The 16,096-nt window shown below is 45.9% G+C and overlaps 1 protein-coding gene across 3 annotated transcripts in view; it reads right to left on the reverse strand.

Annotated features, from left to right (window-relative positions):
* Positions 1 to 16,096, reverse strand: part of HGD (homogentisate 1,2-dioxygenase) — a 54,283-nt gene continuing 38,187 nt past the window's right edge. For all 3 annotated transcript variants that reach the window (XM_077822881.1, XM_077822898.1, XM_077822889.1), the window contains 10 exons: positions 14,254 to 14,313; positions 13,305 to 13,396; positions 12,214 to 12,248; positions 10,251 to 10,330; positions 9,663 to 9,762; positions 8,057 to 8,181; positions 7,189 to 7,293; positions 4,334 to 4,460; positions 1,055 to 1,236; positions 1 to 317 (listed from right to left, as the gene is read on the reverse strand). In XM_077822881.1, coding sequence (XP_077679007.1) covers positions 186 to 317; positions 1,055 to 1,236; positions 4,334 to 4,460; positions 7,189 to 7,293; positions 8,057 to 8,181; positions 9,663 to 9,762; positions 10,251 to 10,330; positions 12,214 to 12,248; positions 13,305 to 13,396; positions 14,254 to 14,313 — 1,038 coding nt within the window. In that variant the 3' untranslated portion in view covers positions 1 to 185. The remainder of the gene's footprint in view (positions 318 to 1,054; positions 1,237 to 4,333; positions 4,461 to 7,188; positions 7,294 to 8,056; positions 8,182 to 9,662; positions 9,763 to 10,250; positions 10,331 to 12,213; positions 12,249 to 13,304; positions 13,397 to 14,253; positions 14,314 to 16,096) is intronic.

A 16,096-nucleotide genomic window follows, 5' to 3' on the forward strand; every position in this document is an offset into this window, starting at 1 on the left:
GGCTAGATACGCAGGTTTGCAAGAGTAATTCATTTAATCAATCGCTGTTGGAATGGCTGCAGTGCAATGGCGCTCGCTGCACTGACAGATGCTTGCTCCTTTGCCAGCCCTTGCCCCTGTAGGTATCATTGATTGTTTCCCATCAGAGTGACAGGTCTGAGCGCGCACAAGCAGTTCACTTTTGTTTACTTGCAGCTAGGATTAAAATGGCTTTTCAGCAGTTCCCAGCACTTGTAGTAGGTCTTATCTAGACAGTTGGAGGTCTTGAGGCCCCACGTGGTAACAGCCATGCTGAAGGAGGACTCGAACATGAAGGCCTGTTGGGAACCACAGCAAGTACATTAGGGCAGGAAGGAGAGGAGAGAATACATGCATAGTGATCATGCTTTATTAGGTATACACAGAAAACACACCAAAGGTTCAGCGTTGGTCAGACTCTAGCTCTTAGCTTCTCAGTTTGGGGAGGTTCCCAGCTGAGGCCAGCCTAGCATGACTCCTATCTGCTCAGTCAAGGGGAGAAAGCTTCCAACTAAGACCACTAAAAGTGTCCATAATGCCCATGGAGATGTACCATGGCAACGCTGGTGTTTGGCAGGTCCCAAAAGGGATTTTGGAACCTGGGAACATCCTGGAAAATCAAGACCATCCAAGAAATCTGGGACAGGGCCTGCTGGAGGACCATTTTCTAGAGCAAGTCATTGTTAGGCCTTGGCTGGTCTGAGGAACTGGGGGTGGAGGGGAGTGTGCTTTTGTTCCAGAAGATAAGGCCAGAATTTCCCAAAAAGCTCAGCTCCCCCTTTAAGCACCAAATTAAGTGGCCAGATTATCAAAAGAGCTCAGCATGTTGTGTCACAATGGGGGAGCTGAGCACCTGTGAAAATCCAGTTCCAATTTTGGGTGTTCAGCTCTTCAAATCTCTCCCTGGGCACACGTCCAAGCCGGAGAGCAAGGGTCTGAGCTGCGTTTCCGAGACCCATGTTGGTAGCATGTTGTGCTACTGCTAGAGCGTTTACCTGGCCAGGCAGTCATTTTACGTGCTCTGCAGGGCTCTTACCATGGTTCCTTCCGCAACTCTCTCGGGCGCTAGCCTGGCTTTGCTTGCCTTCTCAAAACACTCAGCGTCTGGCCCATGGGGTGTCATCATGCTGTGCAGGCTGCCCCCTCCTGGCTGGAACCCTTCTTCCTTCGCTTCATAGCGCCCTTTGATCAGCCCCATGAACTCGCTCATACAGTTCCCTAGAGGAGTGGAGACACAGTTGATGTTACAACGCAACACCGTTTGCAGTCATCGCGGTGTGGCGGTCATCCCCTTGAAGATCACGAACTAAGTAGGGCTGGACCAGCTCAGTATTTGGATGAGTGACCTCCAGACAAATGCAGGAGTGATGCAAGATGTAGTGTCGGTGATCCAGTATGTGGTGCACTTAGGGGTGCTCTACATGCAGGTTTTGTACCACTACATTTCTATGGATTCAGAAACCGATATAGTCAAAGCAGTACAACCTGCCCAGCTGGATGCAGGTAGGTAAGGAGTTCATACTGTATACCAATATAAGCACCTTTAAACCAGTATTACTGCGGCCACACTAGGGGGTTGCACTGCTTTAATTATATTGGTACTAAAACTGTGCAGAGAAGCCTATAATACTACTTCGTGTTTATAGGCACTGTTTATAGGCCGCAAAGCACTTTATAAAGGAGGGTCAGTATTAGTATCACTCTTTTGGAGATGGGGAAACTGAGACAGAGATCTGAAGTAACTTGCCTTAGGCCACACAGTAGGCCGGTGGCAGAGGCAGGAATAGAATCCAGACCTGCTGATGCCCACTCCAGTGCCTTATGGATTAGATCATAGTGCTACTCATTTTTGTACAAGCTCTGAGCCACTTGTGTACCCTAACATCTTGTGACATTGTTTCATTCTTTTATACTCACTCTATTTTCTTGGTCATAAAAGTCCAATCTCTCTCTAATGGTTATGGGCCAAATTTTGCCACCAGTACTCATGATGAGCACTAGTCCCACTGAAAGCAACGCAGTAAGCTCTTCTGGAATAAGGGTTGCTGAATTTGGCTCTTGAATTCTCATTAAGGTATGTTCTCGTCTCTCTAAAGTATGTATTTTAGTCCCAGTTCAGCAGACAACTACCACTTGTCATACCCACTCACCTCGAATGGGTTTACTCAGTGTAGTTAGTTACTGAGATTGGCTACACATTTTTGTAAGCTCAAGCCATATGGTGGTAGCTGTGTTCTTCACATTTCCATTTGCATCAGCAGCGCATCCTTTCTTCAGTGCAATTCGGGGATGAAGCATTCAATTACAAAACTACTTTAGCAAAAATATAGGTAGCCTATATCTGCAAGCACATGTTCACTACTACTCATCCTTAATCTGCAGTATCGTGTGTATGAATGGTTTACTGAGAAATTTTTCATATAAATGGCTCATGAACTGCATTTAGGAGGCACAGGGTATTACACAGAAGTGTAAGATGTTACATAGGTGTAGCTAAGGCTGTAAAATATATCATAGGAAGGCTGGCCTAGCAGTTAGGACACGGGTTTGGGACTTGAAATGACCCAGATTCAATTCTTGGCTCATCCACAGACTTCCTGTGTGACCCTAAGCAAGTCACTTACTCCACCCTGTGCGTCAGTTCCCTATCTGTAAAATGGGGAAAATAGCACTTCCCTCCCTGAGTGGGGTGCTGGGAAGACACATACTTTCCTGATTCTCAGACATTTGGATACTACAGGGATGAGGGTCATATAAATACCTTCAAAGACAGAGAAATAGTGTATGCCCATGTAATAAAAGCCTCTATATGCATTCATACATAGGAGAAAGTTAAGGTTGTGTGGGAAATCATAACTTTGCCACTTCATGATCTGAGTACCGAACTGTGCAGCCTTCATGTTCTCTGAATGCAGGTTTTTGACAGGACACAAGAACTGACAACAACAGTTCTACAGGTAACAGACTAGATCCCATGTAAAATGTATGAGAAAGAACTGCTTAAACTCATTATCCCTCTACAGTGGTGCTGAGCACCACAGATTTCAATGGGATTTGAAGATGCTCAGCATTTTGCAAGACTGGGCGCTTCCTAAGCCAATGTAGTATGTTCAGACAGCCAGGTTAGACACTATCATTCCACAGGTGAAAAACAATCCTATAAATATGAACTTAGTGTTTCTCAAACACACTCTGAGTGACCTGGCATAATTGGCGTCCAGCTGTTTTCCCTTTCTTTCATTATTTGAAATGAGAGCAGGGCCAACCAACAAGGAGCAGACAGTGATGGTGGCAAAGGGTTATTTTTCTTCCATGATGTAGTCACCTGCCACTAAGAACAGGACTGAGGAGGACATTGGTTCCAAATCTCTGCCTGTAAGCGCCCCAGGTATTGCTGGGGTAACAACAGCACCACTTTCCAACTAGATACACATGAAGTGGTGAAGAAGGATGGCCTTATGGTTATGGCACTGGAGAGGAGCTCAGAAGATCTAGAGTCCAGTGCCCGTTCTGACACAGACTTCCAGTATGATCTTGAGCAAGTCACTTAACCACTCAGTGCCTCAATTTCCCATCTATAAAATGGGAATAATACTTGTTTTCTCCCGTCCTTTGTCTCTCTTCTCTGGTGCGATGGTAAGCATTGGCGGGCAGGGACTATTTATAGAGTACGTTTACACTGCAAATTAACATGCAATTATAGCTTGGGTAGGTACACCCATGCTTGCTTTAATTTAGATAGTGCAGCTAAAAATAGCTGGGAAGATATGGAGGCACAGATTCCGGTTTAGGCCGGCAACCTGAATACATATCCATGGTCCCCCATGGGGTTGTACTAAGGCAGCTAGCTTGCACTGAAGCCTGGGTCACCATGTCTTTATTACTAACTACTACTGTTACCTGCTCTACCTAGATGAAAGCTGGTGTGGGTCTTCCTTCCCATGCTACACTCACATCTTCGCTTGCAATGCAGACATACCCTTACTAAGCATTTGCACAGTGCCACTACAATGGGGACCCAACCTTGGTGGGGCCTCTAGGTGCTTCTCTAATACACATAAATGTACGTGTGTAACCACAAGCCATATCGCCTCCTGTACAGTTGTCCTCAGTTGCTGTAAATGGGGACAGCTTTCCTTTGGTTCCTGCCCCAAGAAAGACTGGCTGGCTGCAAGTGGCCCATGTTAGCTGAGTGAGAGGATGCAGGCAAAGCCATCTTTCTCCTTGTGGCTCCTGTGGAGAACAGGAAGCATGGTTTGTTTGACCCCCACCCCCGACCCACTTCTCAAGGGTAACTGAGTAAGGGCAGACATACTGTGGTAATAAGGTGGCCGGAAGGTGTTGTTAGCCACCCCCCATCGGGGTGGGAAGATGACAAAGTCAGCAAGTGCCACTCCAGGTCGGGTTGACTTGGCTGTCAAGACAGTGAAAATAGATGGGTCCTACAAAAAACAAAACAAAACAGGATGGCAAATCAGAAAACATGGCTAGGTTCAGACCTGTCAGTTCAGCTGCATCCTGTGAGCCACACCTGCCAATTCAGCCTCTCACCCTCTGAAACATTTTCACCATCTGCATTTTAGAAGAGGTTTGGAGGGTGAGTGGGATTTCTTGGCTGGTGTGAGGCCACCCATGCACCAGATCCCATTCTGGGCATAGGAGGAAGGAGATGCCTCCTTATTTGGCTGGCCTAGAAGAGCTCTAATTCTTGTCTCTCCCATGACAAGCACTCTGCCACCCCTGACCTTCCACCATCTTGTCTGGGTCCTGCTGATTCCCTCATATGACTGCAGCACTGACTGCAGAGAGGAAGAGGAGCTGTCCTGAGCCCAGAATGCTGCAGCACTTCTTCATCCCGCAGGGAATGCTGGCTTCAGAGGAGACCATATAACTCTGCTCCTCTCCTTTCCCCCGAGTGACCCTACTATCGCAAAACACAACATTCCCAATAAGTTCCCAGAAATGTATGGGGGACAACTTTTTGTTTCAGAAGGTGGAGGAAGTAACCCCGGGAACAGCCATTTTAGACTTGATTCTGACCAACAGGGAGACATTGGTTGTGAATCTGAAGGTGGAAGGCAATTTGGGTGAAAGCATTCATGAAATGATAGATCAGAAATGATAAGGAAAGACAGGTAAGGTCCCATGGGCAGAAAATCTCAGGGAAAGAGGAATTAGGAAGTTTCTCAATGAGACAATATTAAAGACACAACTGCAATCTATCCTGATGTGAAGGAATGATAGGAAGAATAATAAAGAGACCAATATGACTCCATCAGGAACTCTTTAATGATCTGAAAATCAAAAAGAAATCCTACAAAAAGTGGGAACATGGATGAATTGCTAAGGATGAAAACAAAAGAATAGCACAGACATGTTGGGGACAACATCAGAAAGGTGAAGGGCCAAAATGGGTTACATTTAGCAAGAGACATAAAAGGCAATAAGAAGAAGTTCTTTGAGTACATTAGGAGCAAGAGAAAGACGAAGGAAAGTGTAGGGGGAAAGAGAGCTAATAACTGATGACATCAAGAAGCCCAAAGTGTTTAATGCCTGTTTTGCTTCAGTCTTCACTAAAAAGGTTAATAGTGATCAGATACTCAATACAATATTAACAACCAGAAGGAAGAAATGTAAGCCAAAATAGGGAAAGGACAGGTTAAAAAATATTTAGATACATTAGATGTATTCAAGTTGGCAAGATCTGATTAAATTCATCTGAGGGTTACTTAAAGAATTGTCAAAAAGAAAAGGAGTACTTGTGGCACCTTAGAGACTAACAAATTTATTTGAGCATAAGCTTTCGTGAACCACTTCATTATAGTGACTGAACAGTTTACACTTGATAACTGGTTTGGAAATCTGAGCGTACGTCCACACTACCCGCTGGATCAGTTCCTAGCAGTGATTGGATGCCTGTGGGACTATATTATCCCAGTGTCCCATATTACCTACTTCCATCTCCTTCCTCTGGCTGTTCAAATTAAAAGGTCAGAATCCTGCCTGGGACATCTTCATACCCACACCCATTGAAGCAGATTTCCGATGACACAAATGATGTCTGGAACTATGCACATCCTATTATAGCTGTTACTCTGTCTTCCCCACCCTGGCCTGCTTGTTTATCTCATCCACCTGTTATGTCTTGTCTTTTTGAGCACAAGCTCTTTGGCACTGGGACTGGCATTTTTTATATGTTTGTATAGGGCCTAGCACAATGGAGTTCAACCTGATTGTAGACTCCAAGTACTCCGACAACAGAAATGTTAAATAATAATAGTAATTAATAATAACTATATAATTTACCAAAAGACAGCTGTGGTCCAAAAGCAGAAGGGACACACAGTGCTGTCAGTGACATGCCTGCTGTAAGTCTGACAGAAATCAGGACTAAGTGGTAATCTAGACTAAGTCTGATCAATTTAGCAGGTGTGGAAAAGGACTGTAACTTATATTCCCCCCTTTACCTATTCAAGGTATAACAGGAAAAGCAACAACCAGGAGGGGGTAAGATTCCCTGACGTAAGGCCTGAGTTCCCAGCCTGTTTCACCAGCTTCACCCAGTGTTTCAATGTAAAACAAGTGTAGTGGATTGGAGAATTGGGCCCACTCTGTGTGGGAACTGTCTTGCCTTGCACAGCCCTGTTCAGTGCTTTCCCAGATGTTCTCAAAGAGACTGAACGTCACAGGTGCTTGAGATGCCAATGTGGTGCAAGCTACACGGACTTTCCACTGACATCCATTTTCTAATTCACCAGTTACCTGCTGAGCAACTTACACTGACATTTACACCACTGCAGGATTTGGTCCCCAACTCCAAGGATTTACAGACATTTGGCCTGAATTGGACTTTGGCCTTGTGGTGTGGCAAGCAGAAGACTAGACGAAGAGGAGGGGTAGTGTGTGGCAGGAGACTGGGCAACAGGCGTGTCCCAGGTTCTATTTCCACCTCTGCCACTGATACGTTGTGTGGCACTGGAGAAGTGAGGTCAACATTTTCAAACTTAGGTACCCCAGTGATGCTCCTAAATCTATATTTAGGCTCCTAATAAGAGACCTAGTTTTTCAGTGGTGTTGAGCACCCACAGCTGCCAATGGTTTTAGATTTCATAGGCGCCAATTTCATTGCTCCACCTCATACGTGCCTATATTGACAGCCTTAGAACTTACCGCATGGTCAAAAGCAACAGAATTGATGACCATAAAGTTATCCAGATTGTATTTGTATGGTGTGTAGTTCCCATGCCAGGCCACCACATTGAATGGGGAGAAATCCTATCAAATCAAGAAGAACAAAGGCAGCAGAAGATTATCCCCAGCACTCTCCAACATGCTGCTAACATACAGGGCACTGCTCTGTTATTCAAAATGCATTTAGTGTTAGTAAATGGTGCTCTGTTGACAGCCTGGAGGCCGAAGCCCCCTGTGTATCCATAGAACAGGTACTGCCTGGGCAGTGGCAGGGCACATTCCTCCTCGCCATACCCTGCCAATGGGCCTCAGCTCTGCCCCATTTCTAGTGATGAGAGGGGAGTTCGGTGTCCAAGGCCCATTTACTCCTTGGCTTCACTGCTGACGCCACCCATAAGGAAATAGTTGTAATGGTAATTTTTTGTGACAGGAACACCTGCCCAATAGAAATTAGACCAATGCCGCCCCCCCCCACCCACAGAAATACACTCCTGTCTTTTCACATAGGCCACTGAATAGCACTTGGAAGCAGTGAGGTAAAAATCATCACCTAGAGGCAAAGAATCACTAACTTTTTACTAACTTCAGAGTCAAACAATTCTTTAAGAAACATTTACTATGGACGGACAGCATTTTAGCTGGAGGGAGAAATGTGCCAACAAACAACGGGCTCAATCCTGCTTTCATTTAACTCAATGGGAGTTTGGCCGCTGACTTCAGTGGGAGAAGTATTGGTCCCCAAAGTTATTTTCCATGTTGGTAAATAGTACATCCTATAATGTGCACTTGTAACTAATAGAGCTTCAGTGTGATCCAGTTTTTGTGAAAAGGATTCTGATTTCCTTACCTGTTGGGCTGAAAACAACTTGCCCTGGTACTTGCTGATCACTGTGTAGCCACCTGCTACTTGGCAATCTTCATACCAGGCAACTGGCACTAAGAAATCTCGTGGGTTAGCCAGACCATTGGCCCCTCGGGTAGAAAAAAAAAAAAAGCAGCAAGATTCTGAGTGATGTCTTTACAAAGTGGGGACTGTTGTCCTTCCCTGGTTATACCGGTGTACTTTTGGAGTTTGAATGACTTTAGAGGCACTTCACTGTACTCCATAAAGAGGCTTATTGTTCTCAACAAAACTATTTACCTGTAATCCTTACTCTCAGACAGGGGTCACTGGTACACGCTCTGGCACTTAAGTCCATGTTCCCATCATGGGAGTCAGACAACTCTCACAGCTCTGATTACTACACTGTTACCCACCCTCAATACTCGGGGAGTGTTACCTTGGGGTGGCAGAAGAGGATTAGACATCAGGGACTTTCTATTCTTGGCTCTGTCACTGACTGGTTGTATAACCTTGGGGAAAGATCTCTAGAAAGCCATCAGCACATTTCTGGACGTGTGGAAAATAATAATAAAATGAGGCTAATGATACTTATTCACTTTTAGGTGTATTGTAAGAGTTGGTTAATGTCTGTAGAACATTTTCAAATGTAAAGCACCACATGAGTGCTAAGCATTCTTCTTCTTCTCATGATTATTTGACTTCCTTGGATAAACGTGCCAGGCATTACTACCTGCTGCTGAGGTTTAACAGTCAGTACTTTCCTCCAGCTGTCAGTTTTCAAGTGAAAAGTGAAGTTAAACAAGAATAAAATATAAATGATCTCTGGGGGGAAGTGGGGTGGCTGGTAGGGAGAGGATCTCCTATAATTGCTACCTCCTGAAAAGAAGGATTGCAGGCAAGTACAGTCATTTTCTTTTCTTCAAAAAGTGAACGTTAGAATAGATTTCTCCCTTCTTGGAGACTCAAGAATTCCAAAAGTGTCTCTGAAAAAAGCTAACTAATGAAAAAACTTGTTACAAATACATAGGCAAAATAGTATAAATAATCATATGAAACAGGCATTGACTGTAACGACATGAAATCGCTGTATCCTGGCTGGAGTGCTACAGCTAAGGGTGCCGAAGAATCACTCTTATAATCTCATTCCACAGGTCCACAGGACTCCAGAGCAAGCAGTGAGCAAGGCGAAGGATCTGCAGAGCACACATCACACAGGAGAGGGCAGTTTGGTGGGGGGAAAGATCCCTTTCTCTACTCCTGGGGGATCAGGGAATTAATGGCCTTCCAAGTTTTTTGTTGGGAATGGGGGCTACTCTGTGAAATGATAGTGTCCATTTGTCAGGGAGCAACTGAAGAGCATCTCCAGGATTCCTATTGAGCATCTCATACTGAGACTTCCAATTCATTCTTAGCAGAGAGGTCTCTGAAATTTTAAGCCTTCCTATGTCGTAATTTTTTGCTACAAGAAGAGGATGGACCTGGCCTTCTGTATCCCATGTGAATGGAAAGCCTGAGGAGAAAGGAGGAATGGATTTTGGCTCTCAGTCCCTTGCTCTTGTAGCACTCTGGCCCCACAGAACCCATTGTAAACTTGATGATGAATCTTTACCGATGGGTCCCAGGTCAGGTAGCTCGAAATGCGCGCCATACACCTCCAGGACGTAGCCCCTGGTTTCTCCAAACACCTCCACACTGAAACGCATCCCTTGCTAGGAAGGAAAAAATAAAAGTAGATACCAAGAGCAGCTCAAGATGGTTGTTACAGCCCACAAAAGATTCATGCAGAGGTGGCCAATGTGCGGCTTGTGGGCTAAATGCAGCCAACTGACTTCTACAGGGTGCCCCCCAGGGCTGCCCTCAAGTTGAACATGGTGGCATGGCTTGCTGAGCCTACATATCCCAGCATGCCATGCTCAAACTGGATTCAAGCAGCCCATGCCACACTGTATGCTTTTCTATTAAAGATTAGGGTGGCTGTGACTGGTGCACTGTACACAAATTAGGTCAGCCCAGGGGTTCGTGGCAAGTTCCTAATGCAGCCTCTGCTGAGCAAAGTTTAAGGCCCCCTGGGTTAGTCCAGCTCTCTGGGGTTCCACTGAGGTCGAGCAAAACTCACTGTTTCAACGTCAGCAGCATGCTTTCGGAGGTTCCCTCCAAAAATAAGCCAGCAGGAGGTGGAATCCTGCCTAGTCCTCACCTGAATGACACAGATCTCATTGGGCTCCACCAGCAATTTGCCAAACTCGGTGGTGATGAGCAGCTTCCCTTGCTGTGGCACTGTGGGAAGGAAACATAAGCAGCAGACACTGAGGAACCCGAGGGTTTTCCTGTCACCAAAAGTCACGGTTTATAAGCTTCAATCTGCAAATTCATTCTTCCCCCCAGTATGCTACCAGCCTCCTAGGAAGGCTCTTGCTTCTCTTAGCTGCAGATGCTCTCTGTCCTTCCTAACCCCAGCATCACCATCACACTGTGGCCTAGGGAGAAATGTTGTGTGTAAGCAGCAAACAGAAGCAGACCAGTGTTACAGGCGAACAAATCGCTCAGACAGAAAAAAACACAGAAACACGTTCTTTTGTTGTTCAAAGAAGCAACTGCTGATGAATGATGCCAGACTGACCGCTCTGTATCCTCAGAGCAGGCCACAGTAGTGCAACTGTGCTTCTCACTGCTCTTCCGCCAGTGAGATCATCTTGAGAGGTAAGATACAAATTCAGCCTTTTTGAGCCATTCAGTACTTGGTCTCAGGTTAAACTAGGAAGAAGTCCAGTTAATGACAGCTGTGATTGATTTGTATATCCACTAAGAACTGGCCTGAGTTCCTCAGATTCGTTTCACCTAAGGGCCAGTGAAGAGCCATTAGATGTGAGCAGTGTTCAGTTACTAGGGCCCAGCTCCTCAAAAATATTTAGGAACCTAACTCCCACTGAAACCAAAGGAAGCAAGGTGCCTAAACATCTTTGAGGATCTGGGCCTAGCAGCCAAGGATGGATTTAAACTGGAGACCTAGATACAAAAGGCTCTGTATGCCAATCCCCAGAGCCAGCCAGTCAGTTCCTCTTCCCTTGCACCTATGCCACTAGGAGAATAAATTAATTATTGAGTGGCAGTGAGTCCAAACTTCTGAACTCTGAGAATACAAAGAAAGGGGGAGAGGTTACTATTGCACTATACCTCAGGGCAGTGGTTCGGGGGATTACTCAACACATTCTTTCATGTGAGGAGCCTCTCCCCTTCACCAAAGATGCAAACTGTGTCTCCAAGAGCTACAGGATCCTGCTTTCCATGTGGTTACCCCTTCACTTCTTTGATACACAGCAGAGGCCAAGTATGGTTAACTCTCCACTCGACTAGAGCAGGGGCTAATGGTCTTTAGTTAACATTTGCATTCGTTCTCTTGAATGTACTGGCCCAGGAGGGCCCACACCGTAACCGGAAGGCCTGTGAAGTCATGCAGTATGCCCTACTCGGGCCCTCTCGCTTTCACCTCACGGTGGGGAGAGAGCAGAGGAACCGCAGTTTGGTATTTTGGGGTTTTTGCTGATGAATGAGTTCAGTCACCAAGTCGTTTCTATTCATCAATCAAGAAAGATACAAACAAATATCAGGGTCACATGCATTTATTTTTGGTGAAATAAAATATTTAAATGTGCATGCATTTCAAGTTCCAATGCAACACTTATTGTTGCAAGTTTGGACACCCCAGCCTGGTGGAACTCAGGAACACAGATCCCCTGTCAAAGACTCACTAGTCTTGGACTGAAGCAAAGCTGTGAGTGGTCTATCAATCCCAGGGTTTATAGTTTCCAGAAAACCTCAAGGACTTTTGTGACATGCCTAATAGGATTCCCACAATAGCATTACAGATGCAGAGCACTAGGAACCGGACACTGACTAGCTAGCCAAGGAATCAGGGTCCTGTTAAAAAAAGAGACTTACAATCCTGGACTGAGAGAGAGAAGCTGAATGTGGTAGGCAACTTAACCGTTACCAAACCACCTAATTTTGGATGGTCCAGGAGTGATGTTTCTCACCGACCACCAGTCCAAACCTTCCCAGCAGGAAGAACGAACCAGGTGTTGGGAGAAACAGAGAGGAGGGCAGATGGCAACAGAGATTAGCAATGATGGGGGGAAATAGAAGTCGCATCAGTAACTCACCAATCAGGAAGTCTCCATCTGAATTGTAAAAGCACCTAAAGAAAAAGGAGCACAGGCACACACATACTACAGGCTGTAATATGAGGGTCTCTTGAGCAGGTAGAGTGTCAGTGATGCCAACAGAGGCAACCTTGGGAGCCCCATTCACAGGGTTGGTGGAGCCTCAGCACATAGAGGCACGCAGGAGGCAGGATGATCTAATGCACAAAGCGCAGGACTAGGAACTCCTGAGGACTAGTCCTGCCTCTGCTAACGTCCTTCCTCCGTGACCTTGGGCAAATCACTTCCCCACTCTGAGTCTCCATTTCCCCATCTGTAAAATGGAGATTATGATGCTGACTCACCTGACAGAATTGTTGTGAGAAACTGTTAACGTCTGTCAGGTGTGATACTAAGTATTATTGACCTCCAAGGGTAAGCTTGGTCTGTCGGATAAGGTCTATGAACCCTGCAGAAAAGCCCCTCTTATCTCTGCAGCCCCAACCCTTCACCATTCCCATCTCCCTGCTGATCAATGTGCGTCCCATCTCTTTGTACAATGTTTACCCAAGGGAGTGCAATCTGTTAGGGTTTTCTATACCACCCATCACCATAGTATCTAAGTACTTTTGTGGAGTGCACGTGAATTTAGGGGATATCTAGGCATTGTTATTTGCAAAATAGTTGCTATGTGGTCTGTGCTCTCAGAGAGCATTTGCAATGAATTACAGATGCTATCGGGATGGTTGCAAACTAACACTAAGGCTGCGTCTACACTACAAACCTTACAGCCGCACCACTACAGCTGTGCCGTTGTAAGGTCTCACGTGTAGCCGCTCTTTGCTGGTGGGTGAGAGCTCTGCCGTCGGCATAGTTAAACCACCCCCAACGAGCAGCGGTAGCTATGTCAGCAGGAGACTGTCTCCCGCCAACATTACGCTGTCCACACCAGCACTTTTGTCGGTGAAACTTATATTGGTCAGGGGTGTGGTTTTTTTCACTCCCTTGACTGACAAAAGTTTTGCCAACAAAAATGCTAGTGTAGACAAAGCCTCAAACTTGCAAACTACCAGCCCTGGAAAACCTGGACCTCAAATCTAATAGTCACTGACCTATTAATCATAGAGGTGTTACAGGTGAAGATGTGGATGGCAATCCCATTCCGTGACTTGGGCTCCCCAGCTCCACACAACGTGTGCAAACCCTAGGAGACAAACACACTGAGTTAGAAAGAGCAGCCGGTAGCTGGATGGAGACAAGATCCCTCCATCCCCTTCGATGGGGCTCTGCCCCCTGGCTGGACTCCCTCCTTCCTCAGAGATCCCACCTCTGTTGGCTGGGCTCCCTGTCTCTGCGTGACTGTTGTTTGCCGTTGTTTAATACGACCCTGATCCTTGGAGACCTCTCAAAGCTGAATATGCAGCAGAGCAGCAGGCCAGTGGCTAACAGTGCACGAAGCTTCTCTAAAGCCCAGTAAAGGGGGGGCTTCAAAAACCATGGCAGAAGGCACAGACCCAGCTCAATAGTCAGTGGTAGGGAGTGGGGAAAACCCTCTCCCTGAGGAGATGAGCTACCCCGGGTGTCTGTCCTCCTCACAGCATTTGCCAGGGAGCTCGTAAGGGGAATGGGGCTGGGCTCAGCTGGAGTGAACTCCTCTGATTATCCCAAGGGAGCAGCGAATCTCTCACTTGGTAGTTCAGGCGTCAGACCCAGCTTGGGAGGGTAGGGAATTCTGGCTTTGAGTGGCCTGGTTGATTTCAGTTAGGGAGCTACGGCTGCAAAAAGCCCTTCCGACTTTTCAGTACCAAAACACTATATGCGAGGCTTGGCTGCTCTTTACCCAGACTCTGTTTATTGCCAGTGTACAGTCTCGTAGTAAGAGCAGGACTCCTGGGTTCTATTCCTAGCCCTGCCTTTGACTCACTGTGTGATCTTGGGCAAGTCAGTGGGCCTCTCTGTGCCTCAGTTTCCCCCTCTGTAAACTGCACATTATTGCTATCTGCTCTACTAAACCTTATAAAGAAGGAAAATGGCCTGGGAGGCTCCAGCTGCTTGACTTACGCTCACAAAGTCCAGCTTTTTTTCAGAGGCTCTGGGGATCTCAAAAGGCTTCCATCTCAGCTGGAATCAAGCAAACACAAAGTGAGGAAGGAAATGCCAGCCATTATAATATGAACAATGCTAGCTAAAAAGAACAGAGGGGCCTCCATGCCCTCACCCTGCCCTCTGCTGGGTATTTTCGGGGTTTTCTTCTTCGCAGGAGATTTTAAAAATATTATTTTGCAAACCAGTTTTCTGACCTGGGAGCTGCCAAGCTTGAAATTCCTATTTAAAAACTGTCCTTCTCTGTGTTACTAACACCACCTGACATGCAAAGAATTTCAGATTAACTGACTCATCATCACTGATGCTGTTTGTGTCATTTTGTGCTCTGCTCAGCTTGCGACCATTCACTTGTTGCATGACCCTGGGCTACTCATGTCTGTTCTCTGTGCCTCAGTTTCCCCACCTGTTAGACGGGGGGCTGCGGGCTCAGATAACTGCTGTTGGTAAAGTTGTGGAGTTGCTCACATAAAAGGTGCTTGAGAAGTATATATTATTTGGAATGGCAGTCAATTTCGCTCGCTGTTTCTGCGGCACGAGCCAAGGCTTCTAACACTGCGGAGACAGGTTTCAATTAAATAAAACCTCTACAACAACCAAAAAGCTTTGGGCCCCAATTGTGATCTCAGTGACACTGAAGATATAGCTACACTTGAGCTGGGAAGTGTGATTCCCAGCCAGCATAACTGTACCTGAGCCAGCTCTGCTCGAGCTAGCACAGTAAAAATAGCAGTGTAGCTGGGGTATCATGGGTGGTGGCTCAGGGTAGCCACCCCACTACATGCCCGCTGAGACCCCTGGGCATGTACTCCAAGTTTACTCCAATGTAAGTGTCTGGGTTTTAATGGAGTTATTCCTGATTAACACTGGTGGATCTGAGGGAAGAGTCAGGCTCTCTGCTGACAGTTCTTTTTAAATCATGTAAATCATTTTGTAACAGTTAAAAATAAACCATAATCTAATTTTTGAGCCTAAATGACTTGTCAGAGTCTCCTTGAAGATTAACCTTAGGAGGAAAAGAAAGTGGCGGTGTGCTGGGCCACGCCAGATGCACCTCTGAGTGAAACAGTGCAGGAGTTCATCACTTATTAATCAGCTGCACACCAGGCTTGGCACTGCTATTGGCAGATAATTGCTCTGTTCTCTGAAGCCATCTGCTTACAAAGAAGTCCTGCAGTTCAAGCCCTGGCATGGGCAGCCAGGTCGGGTCAGCCGGGTAGCTCTTGTTCCTGGCAGAGTCTCCTACTGAACACAGGGAAGTAAGTGTTGTATGTCTTTGTGCTACAGGATATTAATTTTTTTTAAAAGGTAATCAAATGGATCAAGAAAGTATAAATGAAAAAGATTTGAGTGAAATAATTATGAATTGCCTTTCTCTTGTACTAAATAAGTCTGATACTTTTTAAGTGGCAGGGGCAGTTTAAAGAGAGTGTGGATAGACTGATATACAGGAGAGAAAGGATGGTCTAGTGTTTAAAACACAGAGCTCAAAGTTAGAAGGTCCAGGTTCACAGGCTGCCTGTCTAACCTTAAGCAACCCACTACCTAGCTCTGTGCCTTTGTTTCCCCATCCATGAAATGAGGATGATAATTATCTGCTTTACAAAAGGGGTAGGGCTTATCTCATTAATACTTTGAGATCCAGTGACAGAAGGGGTTGGATAAGAGCAAAGGGTTATTTATTATTAATAATAGTCATAATAACAATAGATACGATACATAAGCAAGGCAGAGTGAGCTAACAGACCAAACTGGCAAGGGATCAACACACAATGCAACAGCTGACTGAGGGTGGGAGCTA

Source organism: Eretmochelys imbricata, chromosome 1 (assembly GCF_965152235.1).
Source record: "Eretmochelys imbricata isolate rEreImb1 chromosome 1, rEreImb1.hap1, whole genome shotgun sequence".
Classification (NCBI taxonomy): Eukaryota; Metazoa; Chordata; order Testudines; family Cheloniidae; genus Eretmochelys; species Eretmochelys imbricata.